At 48.8% G+C, this 14,683-nt stretch overlaps 1 protein-coding gene across 1 annotated transcript; it reads right to left on the bottom strand.

Moving 5' to 3' along the window:
• Window positions 1-1,585: 1,585 nt before the first annotated feature.
• HDAC3 (histone deacetylase 3) lies at window positions 1,586-14,621 on the bottom strand. Its single transcript, XM_010152035.1, has 14 exons — window positions 14,538-14,621; window positions 9,090-9,232; window positions 7,681-7,762; window positions 6,850-6,906; window positions 6,701-6,756; window positions 4,549-4,682; window positions 4,216-4,296; window positions 4,053-4,126; window positions 3,754-3,818; window positions 3,311-3,400; window positions 3,136-3,194; window positions 2,498-2,577; window positions 1,950-2,107; window positions 1,586-1,680 (listed from the first exon to the last, which is right to left on the bottom strand). Exons 1-14 carry the CDS (start codon window positions 14,604-14,606, stop codon window positions 1,611-1,613), a joined length of 1,218 nt encoding a protein of 405 aa, XP_010150337.1. The 5' UTR covers window positions 14,607-14,621; the 3' UTR covers window positions 1,586-1,610.
• Window positions 14,622-14,683: the final 62 nt, after the last annotated feature.

Consider the following 14,683-nt stretch of genomic DNA (forward strand, 5'->3'; position numbering starts at 1 on the left):
TCTAATGCTACCACAACTTCCTTCTCCGGGCACCTCGTGGGAGTAACCCTGACTTACTGCCCACTTCACGCCGGAGTTCCGTGAACTACCAAACATCACCAGCAAGGGCTTTAGGAAAGCGAGACTGGGAAAGGCAGGCTCTTAGGGAAACTGCAACTCAAAGAAACCATGGTATTTTAAACCATTACGGGAAAGGTTTCTTGAATCAGCTCTGCAGCTTCCTGCAAAGCTTTTACTGGGCTCAGAGGCGTAAGCAGGAGCATCCATCCACGTGTCCTCTCGTAAGGGAATTCAGCGCGCTCTCCTCGTTGCGCACCGACGCCGACCACTCACCAGCACGGATTCTGAGGAGCTGAACGCCCGCCACTCATTCAGATGGCGGAGTAAGGACGCTGCCCTGCTGGGGACGATACGCGTGTTCTCAAGCCTTGGGAGGACAGGAGCCAAAAGGGTGTGAGCATTAAACAGGCATACAACAGGTCTAATAAGAAAAATACCGCCTCTTCATTTCATGTTTAAAGACATCAGTAAACAAACAGAAGAGTACAGAGAGAGGCTAAACCCCTCCTGCCTCCCCAAACCACGACAGGTACCAGGTCACAACTCAGGAGACAGAGCAGCAAAGTCTGGGATTTGAGGGATGGCCGAGAAATCTCTGCTGTGTGAGGGCAAGACAGGACTTGGAGGAAGCAGCTGCCCTCACCCACGAGCAGAGCGATGTCTCCGGGGCATAGTTAAGAAGGAATGGTTTCCACTGAGAGCCAGCAGCCCACATCTCTTGCTAACACACAGGAGGGCCATGTGTGAACTTGGAAAACACAGCTGGAAGCTACATTAGAGTGCAAGACACACTACATACTGACCTTGGCAGCCAAACCTCTGTTCCGCAGTGATTTTAGCCTCTCAAAGAATAGAGAGAACAGGGAGGGAAGTTAGGTCCAACTTGGCAAAGTGTTGCAGTACTTGTTTGTGAACACAAAACTGAGTGTGTGGGGGGGGAACGAAGATGATTATGCTCTGCATACATTTTGCCATCCCACTCCATTAAGCTGCTCCCTGCTCCAGGGATACTCCCAACGCCTATCCCACAACTGGCTGTGTCTTCTTGAGTAGTATTCCTTGAGCTGTGGAGCAGCAGATGGTTGAAGGGACATCAGGAAACAACTCTCAGTGTAGGCTTCAGAGGAGTCGACTGGGTACCCAAGTGCAGAGCGAGATGTATTGGGTGTTACTGCCGAAGAGAGGAGGAGAGATGGAAGGCCCAGCTGCTCTGCTCCCACCTTGCTGGCAGAGCCTGTATGGGAGTCATGGGTCAGGCTCTGAAGGCAGATGCAGGGCTGCCAGCCACTATGCAGCACAGATCCGAGCGTTGCTTGAATATCCATTTCCCAGAGCAGTGACAGCTGGAACCATGACGTGTGGTGGAAAGTAAGGAACACACTCTGTCTCTCCAGGTAGCAGAAGCCTACAGTGGTGTTGTTTCTGATGCCAATACATGCAATGAAAGACGAAAGGAGGGCTAACTGGCTCCAATGTGACCCAGTTATCTGCCCCAAGCACCCGTGTCCAACGCAGGAACCCCCACAGTCTAGAGCCCCACACCAGAGCCCTCAGATCTCAACGTCACTCTCTTTGTCGTTATCATGGTCACCGTCATAAAACTCGTTGGCAGCTTCAGGCCTGTGGGAAGAGACAACCACCGTCAGCAAGGAGAGCCAGAGAAGAATGCCTAGATCACGCTGCCAAAGGTCAGGAGACGCCCTGCACCCAAACAGCCCATGAAATGTTATGTGAGACCAAGTGTTTCTAGAGAGGCTCCCTGGATAAAACCAGAGACTCAGAAGTGACTTAGGATCTGTTCTAGGAAACAGACGGTCTCCAGTACATCACCTGCCCATCCTAGCAGGGACAGAAATGGAAGCCCATTTCTCCAGAAAAAGATCTGGTACCTGCTGTAGTTTTCCTCGGAGCCCCTTTCCTCTGGATCAGGCTCATCTGTGCGATCGTAGCTGAGCAAGTCAGAAGGGACGTCATGGATCTGCACGCTGGGAGCATGGTTCAGCATTTTCAGATTCTCAAATATGGTCTGCCTGATCTGATCCAAGTACTGCATAGGAAAAACAGAGAGGGATCACCACAGTGTGATCTGGCAGGCTACACAGAGTCGCAGCTGTCAGCACTGCTACTTGCCTGCATCATCTATGTGGTGGCCATGAGAAACAAAAATTTGTGCAAAAAGCTGTTTATCAGAGCAGAGGAGGTGGGAGAGTTAATTCCATCATTGGGATTCAAGCATGTAGAAATCAGTAAGGCAACCCTGCAAGATCTCAGTGCTATGAGACTTTCTGACATTGCAGAGGAAAGGTTCTGCTTGTTGTCAGTTTTCTGCCCCACAAGATCTCCTTGCCTGGGCTCTACCTGTTTCACAGGACACAGCATCAACCCCAGGGTTTTGGAAGTACACAGCTGATACTGCAGTAAGGCTGCAAGCACTCACCTGCCTGGAGTTCTGGTTTTCAATCCTCGTACTGACGTCAGGATGAAGGGTGAAGTCTGGAGCAAAGTATTCAAAGTACTCTGTGATGGAACAAGCAAGAGTGTCACAGCACGGAGGCAGGGGAGCCAGCCTGCACTGCTCTGCACTCTCCCACCACGGCAGGAGTGACCAGACCCTAAAAAGCTCAGTGATGTACAGCTCTGTGACCACAAGGAATTACATGAAACAGAGTGAGCGAAAGTAACGCTCAGGTCACTGAACAGGAAACGATCCAAACTAAATGATAACGTGACACCGTAAGGGTGTGTCTGCCCAGCAAAGTCTACGAGTGGGTGGTAGGATGTGACCACGAGGAATTACATGAAACAACAGGGCGAGCGAAAGTAACGCTCAGGTCACTGAACAGGAAACGATCCAAACTAAATGATAACGTGACACCGTAAGGGTGTGTCTGCCCAGCAAAGTCTACGAGTGGGTGGTAGGAGACAACTAAGGCCGTCTCTAAGGCCAGCAAGTGCCCTGTGTCACTTTGTCCCTGGTCTTATCTGTGCTCAATGCAGAACAGAAAGGTTAATTCTTCAGTTGATGTAACAAATGCTTTAGCCCAGCTAATGAGGAAAAACGGAACTCCAACTCACCGCTGTATGGGAGCTCTTCACTGATTGCTTCATCTACAAGCAATGATGTTTCATAAGTCCTGAAATACGGAATACGATGAGGTCAGCCCAGAGAAAGCTACGTGGTGCATGCAGGGACAAAGCCAACAGCGACTGCTTAACCAGTGACCTTCAAATCATCAGAGAAAGGACTCACCAGCACCGTGCCACATTGCGGACTGTGTAACCACCTCCTCCCAGCACCAGCAAGGGGATGTTGAAGCTCTTCACGTACTCCACGCACTCCCTAGAAACCCCAAACAAAAAAATGCCAGAGCTGTTAACTGCAGCACACATTCACGTGTCAGAAATGCCACCGTGCACTCGAACACCACCATGGCAGGTGTGATACACCTGGAGTTCAGGGCTCCCACCCAGGGAGCCTGAACCACGTGCTACCCTGGGAACCACCACTCTGCAGCACCTTGTACAAAGCCCCATTCCGAGACCCTCCTCCTGCCACCCAAGAATTAAACCCCCCCAGAAACCTGCTGGTGTGGCTGGGGGGGGGGCGGGGGGCTACAGCTGAGGACTCAGAGGCCTTCAGACTAACGGACGGTCTTTCAGCTAACTGCTCTGCCCCAGCCCCGCTGCACTTACCCATGTCCCCTTATGCTGAGGTTAAAGCAACCCAAACGGTCGCAACCCAGAGAATCAGCACCACACTGTGGAACAGAAAAAGAACAACTGAGTTTTTGTTGCAGAGGCACTGCTTTCCAGACACACATCAGCATCTCCACCCCGGCCACCCTCATTCACCAGCGGGTACAGACAGCAGCTCAGCTAGAACACACCAACCCTGATTCCCCAGGAACAGAAGGTAACACATCAATAGCAGCCCCCTCCAACCTACAGCCTCCAAAAGGTATGGACACATGCACAGAGACTTGCTTTCTTACCTGCAGTACTATGCAGGTGGGCTGGTAGTAGTCTACCACCTGATTAATGACTGGCTGGAAGAGGTGTTTATAACCTTTGGAGGAAGAGATACGATTGGTCATGGCTGTGGAGCAGAAGGACCAGCAAACGCCTGGGCAAGGGGAACCGGCAGGAAACACCTACTTTGGTCATCAATGCCGTCTCGTAGAGGCACGTTGAGACAGTAGTAACGACCACTCTCTGCGCCAACTTCGTACATGTCTCCTGGCCAGGGAAAGACATAAGAGTCACAACAGCTCTGAGACTTCAGAGGCCTGGATCTCTTAACTTAGCTAGGATGCCTCTTTTTTACAAATAACAATACATCTGTTCCTTGCTAATTGCTTTCCCATGCCCTTTCTTCCATCATTTCTCCCTGCAGCTCTGATTTTGTTGTTTTACACTTTTACACTCCAGCAGAGCTTTCAAAGGATTCTGAAGCAAGGCCAAGTTCACACCATAAGAGAAAATACATACCTGTACCAGGAAAGAAATAATTTCCATATTTATGAAAGGACACAGTCATGACACGGTCCGTCAAGTAGAAAGCCTCCTGCACGCCATCTCCATGATGGATATCGATATCAATATACAGAACACGCGGATGGTATCTATTGAATACAGGAAGAAAACCAGCATTACTGTCTGCACTGCACCAGTCTCACTGTTCCTCACGTGCCTCAGCATCGCCTGGCACTCTAAAAACCACCACCAACATCCACCTATACGCCCACTTGCCAAAAGAACTGACCTGTCCCACCTGAGGCACATCAAATACAACACATCTGTATACAGTCAAACATGCCCCACCACTAAAACCATTTCCTCTGATGTGCTTGGAAACAAGTATTAAAATAAAAGGTTTTTCAGATAGCACCAGAAATGTCTTGGGAAGCACATGATGAAGAGAACCCATTTTAACCACCTGGGTCTTGCAAAGTTGTGGCTTTTCGCTTCCTCTACAAAGAACATGCTGTTAGTTAATCTTTAAGAGCTCCAGCGATTTTTAATTGCATCAGGAAATGAGAGGTAAGCTAGCCAAGGAGGAGTTAGGAACACTTATTTCCTCCATGTGCCAGAGTCCTGGCAGCACTATGTCCCAGCTGGCTAGCACCAAGAACACCAGGCTGGACTAAATTTCCTGGAGAAGCAGCCTGCAGGGTCACAGACAAAAAGGGTGAAGAAGTGGAGATTGTCACATGTAAATGCTCTGGGGTAACGGTCAAGCTGATGTGCTGTCGAGCACTGGAGACATGGTCCTAAGCCATCCCTGCCTGCCAGCTCTAGAGCTGCCTGCTCAGCTGGAGAGAACTTCTCCAACTTCTCACAAGAAAGTACTGCATCTGGTCAATGCCCAAACAACAGGGGATCTAGCATCCATGCCAAAACCCCAGGGGACTGGGGAGGGACCTGAAAAAAACAAGACAACATCGAAACAGAGAAGAGGACCATGTGGTTTGTGCCATCCACCTTGGAACCCTGGCTTTAAGCACGTCTGCTGTGATCTGATCAAACTGGTTGATGGTGCTGATTAGCAGACCAGTACCTCACCTCAGTCTCCCAAGAGAGACATAAGCTATTGAAGACAACCCAGATTACTTGTCCCATAGACAACTGACAGCCAGGAGAAAAAGGGGATGCATACACACAGCCCTTGCACACTGGACCTTCTAAGGGCAAAGGCACTCCAGCACTCCCAGGGTGGGAAGCAAACCCAAGTATGCAGCCACCCACTGCAGAAGTGGTTCCTGAAAACACGGGACAAAAGAATTGGGACATATTATGACCGGCCATGAGGGATAACTGGGCTTATTTGAAGCCTCTGGTCTGTGGAACTCCCGTGAGACTAGAAAATGGGCATGCAGAGATACACAGTGGAGACCTGAAGTTCCAAACACAGAGCAAGGAACACTGGCAGAGGAAGGAGGTACTAGAAACCCCAGCACATCCCATAAATCTGACTTTGAAAGCAAGTAAGCTTGCCACCAGTCATTTAACTATTGTCTGGTCAAACCCAAAGCTTTTCTAGTTCCCTAACATCTTGTCTCAGATTCTGTGACAAGGCAGGCATTTGAAAGTACTCAAAAAAACCCCATCACAGATGAATCCAAGAAAGAGAATGGATTTCTTTAACTCTTCCTCCCATCCTGAATTTACTTTTCATTTTCTAGAAAGAAAAAAAAAAAAAAATCTCTTTTCCACTCCAAGTAAGTGTCCTTTGATCATCCACGTGTTGCTCAAGTCCTGTTCTTAAGCCACTCAAGCAAATCAAGAAAGATTCGAGTAATTTAACTGTCTCCAGTGAGCCATAATTTGTATTTAACTACAAAAGGCTCACTGTGGCAAAACGCCAGACTCAGGAGACCCTGAAATGAGTATTTCACAGATGGATGAGAAATAGAATTGAAGAACTCTCCTGCATCCCTTAAGCTGCATGCAACAAAACCAGAGTCAGATATTCCCATTCTCAAGCACCCCTTCTTGTGCCTAAAGAGGACGCCAGGACAAAAATAAAGTTCTTGGCCTTTCTGGACTCTAGAAAGGCAAACGAGGGGAGGGGGAAACAGAGAGAGAACAGGGAGGCAGCAGAGGGAAACCACACAGTACAGCACTTGCCCCTCGTCCTTACTTGAGCAGCTCCAGGATGCCAATAACTATGTCGTTAACATAACAAAAACCAGAAGCCTGCAAGACAGAGAAAACCAATTAGCATTAGAAGGAGATCAGCACAGCCTGGGCCTCAAAAAGACAAAGGAATATGCAGATTTGCCTCATTACCTCAAACTTTTTGGCATGATGCAGGCCCCCTGCCCAGTTTATTGCAATATCACAGATCTAAAAACAGGAAAGAGAAGTTAGTTTAAGGTAACAGCCTTGCACCCACTCCCCCAGTGCACCCACTTGAACCTGCCCAGCTCTGTGGCCCACAAACACCCATCTGGCCTTCTCCTACGGAGGCCTTTCCAAAGCTCCATATCTTGGTCATTAGCCCAGCCAACAGTGGTTACCTCATGGCCATATTGGATTAGTCCTGTGCTCTACATTTCCTGTTAGACCAGAATGGATCATCTCCCACCACCACTGCTCCCCCTCCAGCCAGCTGCAGGCAGAGCACCTGCCACATACAGCATGCTCCTGCACTTGTTCTTTACACTCACTAGACCTTCATCAGGACTCTGAAGACTCAAACCTCAGTAGTTTGGGGTTTTTTTTAATACCCTCTCGAGGGACCCTCTCCTTCAGACCCTCTGCGTGGTCTCATTTAGTGCATTTCCACGCACAGACTCAGCAGTGCTCTTGAGGTCTCCCAGAAGCTAGTTTCACTGGAGACCCAAGGTTCGTTCTACAACACAGAGTACTTTGTGACTTCAGTATATGCAGCATTAGTATCCTCTGACTCCCTCCGGGTTAAACATCTATGAAATGATTGCCTCTGACAGTGCAGGAATGGTCTCAAGCTTAACAGCCCTACAGCACTAGGTATTTACACTGCAGCACAGCAGTGCTCGCTACGTTGTTTTACAGAACAAACCCACGAGGTTCTCCTTAAACTGAACACCAGTTGGCTTCCGCCTGTATTTCAAAAGATAAGGACACCAGCTCCGTTACCTTGTTGTTCAGCTGCGTCGCTCCCTGCAGGGAGGCCCCAGTATAGCGAGAGCAAAATTCAAAGAGGCCTGGAAACACTGGGCTGAAAAAGAAACCACGATTCAAACACAGAACCTCTTCTCATTCCTCCCTGTTTATTCCTGGCTTTGCTCTGGAGAAAAATGTCCACGGCCATTAGCTGAGTCAAATCAAAACTCATTCTCTGTGAAACAGTTAATTTGGGATCACTCTGACCCTGCTTATGACACACAGAGTACCGGCAGGCAGCAAACACAATGGGAAACACAGCAAATTGGATAATGATTACCAAAGCTTCCAAGCTAGTCCTGAAAAAGACTGCTCCCAAGGCTTGCTGGTGTCCATCCTGCAGCCCTGCTGACATGTCCCCAGAGCCAGGAGATGATGAGAGACACTGCATCAGGAGAGGGGGGGACTGATCTGCTCCTGCACTTCTCCCCCTGGGCTGTATCTGGAAGATCCTGCCCCCACTCTGCTTCTCAGCGCACAATCTCTGAACCATCCCACCAGGCAGAGCCAGCCCAGGCACCAGGGGAGTACAAAACCCTGGACATGGAGCCCCGTGTCACCAGCTTGCTAGCATCATGTCACACATTCATGCACAAGCAACGGCTTAAAGACTGTGGGGTTTTATTTCCCCTTTCAATTCTGATAAAAAGATGGTTTCTGATCATCAGAGCAGCAAGCTTATAGAGCAGTCCTCTCATTCTCAGCCTAAATATTAAAACCCAGACTGCACTAGTATATTCCTGGGATAACACCATTTCCTAGCTAATGTAACTCCTCCCATGGAGTACTTACAGCTTTCCCTTCCAGAGAATACATAAGAACAACCTTACTCTCCAACAGCCTTTATAATCCTCACCCACACTGCTACTTCCTCAGTCACCCACAGAGCCCTGCCACACATTTCTTTCAAGTTTCATCTCTCACAGGCACTAAAGACTGGCACTGAATATTCCCAACAAGATCTCATGTAGCTTTGTACAGAAGCACAAGTATCTCCTCAGTTCTACCTGAAAACCAGGCTCTCAAAGCTGTCTTTAATTTAACATGCACATATGAAGATAGGTAAAACAATGGGCAATTATTTAAAAAAAAAAGTTAGTATGTTCAAGAACTGGAGGCTCTGCAAGAACAAGCAGAGATGCAGTCTCTAACCCAACAAGCTTACAGCCTAAATACAGATCTAGAAAGGAGGCCTGCAAGATCTAAAGGGAAAGGAATCAAGGAGGTTCCGGTAATCTGATACACACAGGAGGGACACACACCTCATTCTGGTTAAAAAAAAGAAATGGCATGTTCCAAAAGAGCTCTGTGGCCATGTGGCCATGAGCAACACAAAAAAACCCTTCCCGACTGTGGGTTCGCAGGAGGCCCAGAGCACTCACCAGTCATCACCCACGTTGAAGGCATTGAGGCTCTTGGTGAACCCCTGCATGTTGTTGGGGCTCACTCGCTGCAGGAAGTCTATGTAGTCCTCGGAGTGGAATCGGCACATGTCATGCTGGGATGCCTGGTACGGTTTGAAAACCTTCAGGAGAGAAAGGCAAGACTTATTTCCCACGCAAACACACATTTACTTCAGCTGTCAGAAATCTCAAGCTGATCAACAAACACCCTGTGTGTGGTATATCAAAAAACATTCCAATACACTGGCTCCTGACATTTGGATTAATTTAAATTCAGTAAATTGCTCCATGAAGCCTGCTTTCCTACCAAATTTTCTCCTTCAGCCATAAATCCGTCCCCTACTTCATAATAACTGCAGCTCTTGCCACATCCTCTCTGCTGTCTTCCTTTCCCCATTGCACACACCTCCCCACTTGGGCAAGCCAGCAGAAAACAGCCGAGTTGAAACTACAGCTTTTTCCTCACCGGAGGGCACTATTCCCTTCTCTGTCACCAGCTTTCATACAATTTTAAGACCTTCATATGGGGATGGTTTCCATCCCTCTGTCAGATTTGCCTGGAATGAGCCAATAGGTTCAAAAGTTATTCGGAGAATGCTCACGGACAGACAGAAGAGTTGCATAAGGATTGTTTCCTTTGGAAGACTGCTGAAAAAATGATCAGGGAACTGGATGGATTTAGATTAAAGATCTTGTGACAATACAGGCTTGCCAGTTTGGCACGTAATGCCCATATCTTGCTGTAACAGGAAGTTCAAAATTAACACCACATACCTGGCAAGAGGAAATTAAAGTTGCACTGAAATCAGTATGAGATCTTTTTTGTGTTTCCCAATTTCTCTTAATTAAAGCATGGGCTTTATAAAAAGAAAAAAACAGTAAGATGCACCAGCTTGTCTCCAAAGGGAAAATTTCCTAGGGCAACTGCAAGAACACACCTGTTTCCCAGGCTAAGGGGAAACTTTAATTTTCAGAGACACGATATACCCTAACAAACCCGTCACCTCCCCTCCTGACTTGATCTGCACGTGGTGCAGTGTTTTCCACGTAGGCGTGTGGGGTTCGGTGGTTCTCAGAGGCTGCTGCCCCTGATAACTCAAACAGGGAGGATGAGGCGACTCAGAAGCCCGAGCCGTTACACCTAAGGGCCAAGGCAAGTCTATTCCCCACGAGGGCTCTGCACAGGTTCCTCCCAGGAAGCCAGGCAGTTGATTAAATCAAACAAGACCAAAACCAACACTAAAGTATCCTCACAGAGAAGAAATAGCTCTCACTGGATATTCAGAGGCTCTCTTGGACAAAAAAAAAAAAAAAGTAGGGACATGTAATTTCAAAACAGAAAGGGGAGTGGGAGAAAAAAAGACCAAAAACTTCAAGACTAGCTCAGCTGCTGGCAGAAGAAGAAACCTGTCTCCTTCCACCCTTCACTCTGCTCCCACCCACCTTCCTGAGCAAGCTCTGGCACTCAGCTGCCTCGCTTTGCTAACTCCACAAGAAACTATCCCGGCGTTACTGAGTTGCATTGGTTCGCAGGGATCCGACAGCCTCCAGCACCAGGCAGGCAGTGGCAAGACACAGCAGGGAAGGTGAGCAGCAGGACAACACTCCCTCTTTCACCAGCACTGAGCCTTGGTTCGCTGCGTCCTTGTGTGCCTCAGCCACAGAGAAGCTGGGAAAGGTGCAGAGGCGAGCCCGGCTTGACAGGATAGCATTCTCTTATTGGAGGAGGCAGATAATGATGTAACTGCAACACCAAGTTAACAGGTGCTTTTATGGCCACAACTGACCCACAATCCCCGCTTTTATTTGCTTGTTCAGGATGAAGTTTCCTCTGCGGTTTTCAGCTTCACTGTGGCACCTTGTGGAAAATAAAACCCTCAAAAAGGGTTTCACAACTAAAAATATGGCGAAGCGTACAGCTCTGCCTCATTCAGACGTGGATTTGACATTTAGAAGTGTTATGTCAGAATATGCTTTTTGCTGTTTCTGCACGAAAAATCCCAGCTCTAGGGAAGTCATTCATAGAACTTCCTACATTTACAGTAAAAATCCAAAAGGTAAATCCTGCAAAGATTCCACATGCCCTGAGTGCACTCCAGCTGCACCCTCCTGTGAACACAACAGCAGGTCACCACGCTGCAGGTGTATATACTGCATCAAGAACTGTATATATGCAGTATATACTGCATCAAGAAACTCTTCTGCTGGTCCATTTTAGCACCTTCCTTTAAAAATTGGTATCGTGCTTTAGTTTTGGGACAGCTTATTTTCTGTTTGCTTTCGCTCAGGCTACAAGTCTCTCACCACAAGCTGACCCACTGGCAGCGGAAGAGCTTGAACTTGAGCCCAGGCCAAACACTCGGCACTTGCGTGGTGCTAGAGATAACAACAAAGCAGCCGAGATCTAGCTTCTCCCTCTGCCCAACTCGTCTCAGTTTGGCTGCTCAGACTCTGCCGTAAAAAACAAAAAGCAGGAAAGCTGTACTGCTGTCATGCTTGCAGAGATTTTACACCTTGTTCTGCCCATGTAGTGGAGAAGATGCTGTAAACATGCCAGAATTAAAAACCACTGGTCTAATTCCACTCTCTTGTGCCCACAGTCATATAACTTTGTATTTAACATCACCCAATTCTCTAGTTCTCGAGAAGTGCCCCTTAAGGACAGGCTTCTTTCGGTATCACAGCTAAATAATTTAGTCAGGTCTTTGAGGATGTGAAGTTGGTTTTGCTTAACAGTAGGGACAAGGGAGCCTGGAAAGCTAATCACAGTCTGGAGAAGTGTCTGGTCTAGCCGGAGAGGGACTGGATTTGTATGTTTCTGTCTGACAGCTCTGCACAATCACTGTTTTCCCAGCGGCTCATTATTTATCCCTAAAGAGTGCTGCAGATGTGAGAACACAGCACTGAGACAAGCTGATCATGCTTTCTTCTCCACAGCCTCAAAATAACCTCGACTAGTACCAGTTATGTGCAATCCCCTACAAGTGCAAGCAACAATCTATGACTGAGTTCACCAATCACTTGGAGGGCGCACGCCTTTGAGTAACCTCCAGGGTCATCCAGTTCAGGCTCATGAGCAACAGGGGAAGCAGCTGGTTTGCAGAGCGTCACACGAAGCGGTGCTGAATTGCAGGAGGGTGAAGAATGCACACAGGAGGCATGAGGATAAAGAGGAAGGACAGGGGAAAGTCACAACATCCCTCACAGATCAGTGAAATGATGGTATTGTGCCTTTCTTTCCCCTCCCCTCCCCTGTTTGCTAGCTCATCACAGTGGTGACTGTGATAGAAGCACTCTTCACCTCTTTTAATGAGGCAATTCCCATGAAAAGACACCATAAATGCACGTATGTCCCTATACGTACATATATAAATACATTCATGTATGTACATAATCCAGAATTACCTGGAGCTGTAGCCTACAACACTTCGAATCATAGAATGGTTTGTTGGGACCTTAAATGGTTGGAAGGGACCTTAAAGATCATCTAGTTCCACCCCCCTGCCATGGGCAGGGACACCTTCCACTAGACCAGGTTGCTCCAAGCCTCATCCAGCCTGGCCTTGGACCCTTCCAGGGATGGGGCATCCACAGCTTCTCTGGGCAACCTGTTCCAGTGCCTCCCCACCCTCTCTGGGAAGAACTTCTTCCTGATATCCAAACTAAACCGCCCCACTTTCTATTTAAACCCGTTACCCCTTGTCCTGTCACTACAGGCCCTTGTAAAAAGTCCCCTCCAGCTTCCTTGTAGCCCCCTTCGGGTACTGGAAGGCTGCAATGAGGTCTCCCTGGAGCCTTCTCTTCTCCAGGCTGAATCCCCCCAACTCTCTCAGCCTGTCCCCATAGCAGAAGGGTTCCATCCCTCTAATCATCTTCATGGCCTCCTCTGGACTCGCTCCAACCGGTCTATATCCTTCCTTAGGGTCATGTTCTGGGTAGGGGCCTTTCCCCAGGGCACTAACAGATCACAGGCCATGGAGACAATAAGCAGCAGCTACACCTGTCCTCTGGATCAGACAGCATGACCTGGAACCATGCCAGCCAGCCCAGGAATTAAATTGCCCAACAGTCCAAAACAGCTCAGAAGCAACCCTGCCACACCGAGAGTGAGAATGAGCCAACAGGAGGCAAAACAAGCTGCTCCAACACAATCAGTAGCTGCAGCATGTTCTGTACATCACCATGGGGAAGAATGGTAGATGACTTTTTCCATTCCTGCCTTGATGTTGTATTGCCAGGCACTGAGTTACATGGCCTGTACTGCTGAGAGCTTTGCATGTGTTGCAAGAAAAGCGGAAAGGATGCTAAGGAAAGGAGCACGGTTCGATCTGACTTGCATCCAGTGAAATCAAATACTTCAAAAGAGGGGTGCCACACACTCATGGTGATATTCCATTATCCCCCACCTAGTTAGGGAGGTGGTTCTCCCCCTCTACTCAACTCTTGTGAGACTCCACCTGCAGTGTCCAGCTCCGTGGCCCCCAACATTGGAAGGACATGGACCAGCTGGAGCGAGTCCAGAGGAGGCCACGAAGATGCTCAGAGGGCTGGAGCCCCTCTGCTATGGGGACAGGCTGAGAGAGTTGGGCTTGTTCAGCCTGGAGAAGAGAAGGTTCCAGGCTTATAGGACCTTCCAGTACCTGATGAGGACCTACAAGGAAGCTGGGGTGGGGTGTGTTTTTACAGGGGCCTGTAGTGACAGGACAAGGGGTAACGGGGTTAAATAGAAAGTTTAGATTAGATATCAGCAAGACGTTCTTCATGGAAAGGGTGGGGAGGCACTGGGACCGGTTGCCCAGAGAAGCTGCGGATGCCCCATCCCTGGAAGTGTCCAAGGCCAGGCTGAATGAGGCTTGGAGCAACTTGGTCTAGTGGAAGGTCTTCCCATGTCAGGGGAATTGGAACTACACAACCTTTTAAGGTCATTCCAATCCAAATCATTCTGTGATTCATTTATTGAAAGATAAAAAGTTAACTTTTCTTTTTGATTATCACTACATGCTAAAAAGTTTCACGTAGGGTCCCCAGTGGCACTGCTGCAGCTCCCAGAATGGCACTGTAAGTTTGAACAAGACACTGACAAGCAGCAATGGTGCCTTTCAAATCAGCTCTGGGTGGTATGGTGGGGGCTCAGGCCGATGAGAATGCCTGAGACCGCTTAAAGCCTCATCTGCAACAACTGTTACCTGCTGTGCCAAAAGCAGAGCTGAAGGAGAGGGAGCAACACAAGCAAGCGGTGAAGAACTCGCTAACGCAGTCCAAGCCCGAACATGGAGGCCATGGAAGTCAGCAGGACAGTGTGGGGTCTCCTGCGCTAGTCACACAGGGTGAAGCCTAAAATGCCCACTCTGGCAGCTGCCCACCAAAGCCAAAAAAACGCCGCCTGGGGGGTGGCCCCCGCCGGACCACGGGAGAAGCGCCACTTACGATCATCTTCTTGTAGAGCCCGTAGTGCAGGACCAAGCTGTGGGTCAGCGCCAGGCGGTGCGGCTTCATGGGGTGCCCTGCTCCTGGAAGCGAAAGACACGAGGAGTCACCGGGCGGGGAGATGAGGAGTAGGACACCAGGCGGGG

Source organism: Eurypyga helias, unplaced genomic scaffold (genome assembly GCF_000690775.1).
Source record: "Eurypyga helias isolate BGI_N326 unplaced genomic scaffold, ASM69077v1 scaffold36035, whole genome shotgun sequence".
In the NCBI taxonomy this organism is placed as follows: Eukaryota; Metazoa; Chordata; class Aves; order Eurypygiformes; family Eurypygidae; genus Eurypyga; species Eurypyga helias.

Coding starts and splice junctions, on each gene's coding strand:
- HDAC3 (XM_010152035.1), bottom strand. CDS start 14,606: ATGAAGCCGCACCGCCTGGCGCTGACCCACAGCTTGGTCCTGCACTAC. Junction 7,763..9,089: donor TTCAACGTGGGTGATGACTG/GTGAGTGCTCTG, acceptor TTTCTTTTTCAG/CCCAGTGTTTCCAGGCCTCT. Junction 6,907..7,680: donor CGACGCAGCTGAACAACAAG/GTAACGGAGCTG, acceptor TCCTGTTTTTAG/ATCTGTGATATTGCAATAAA.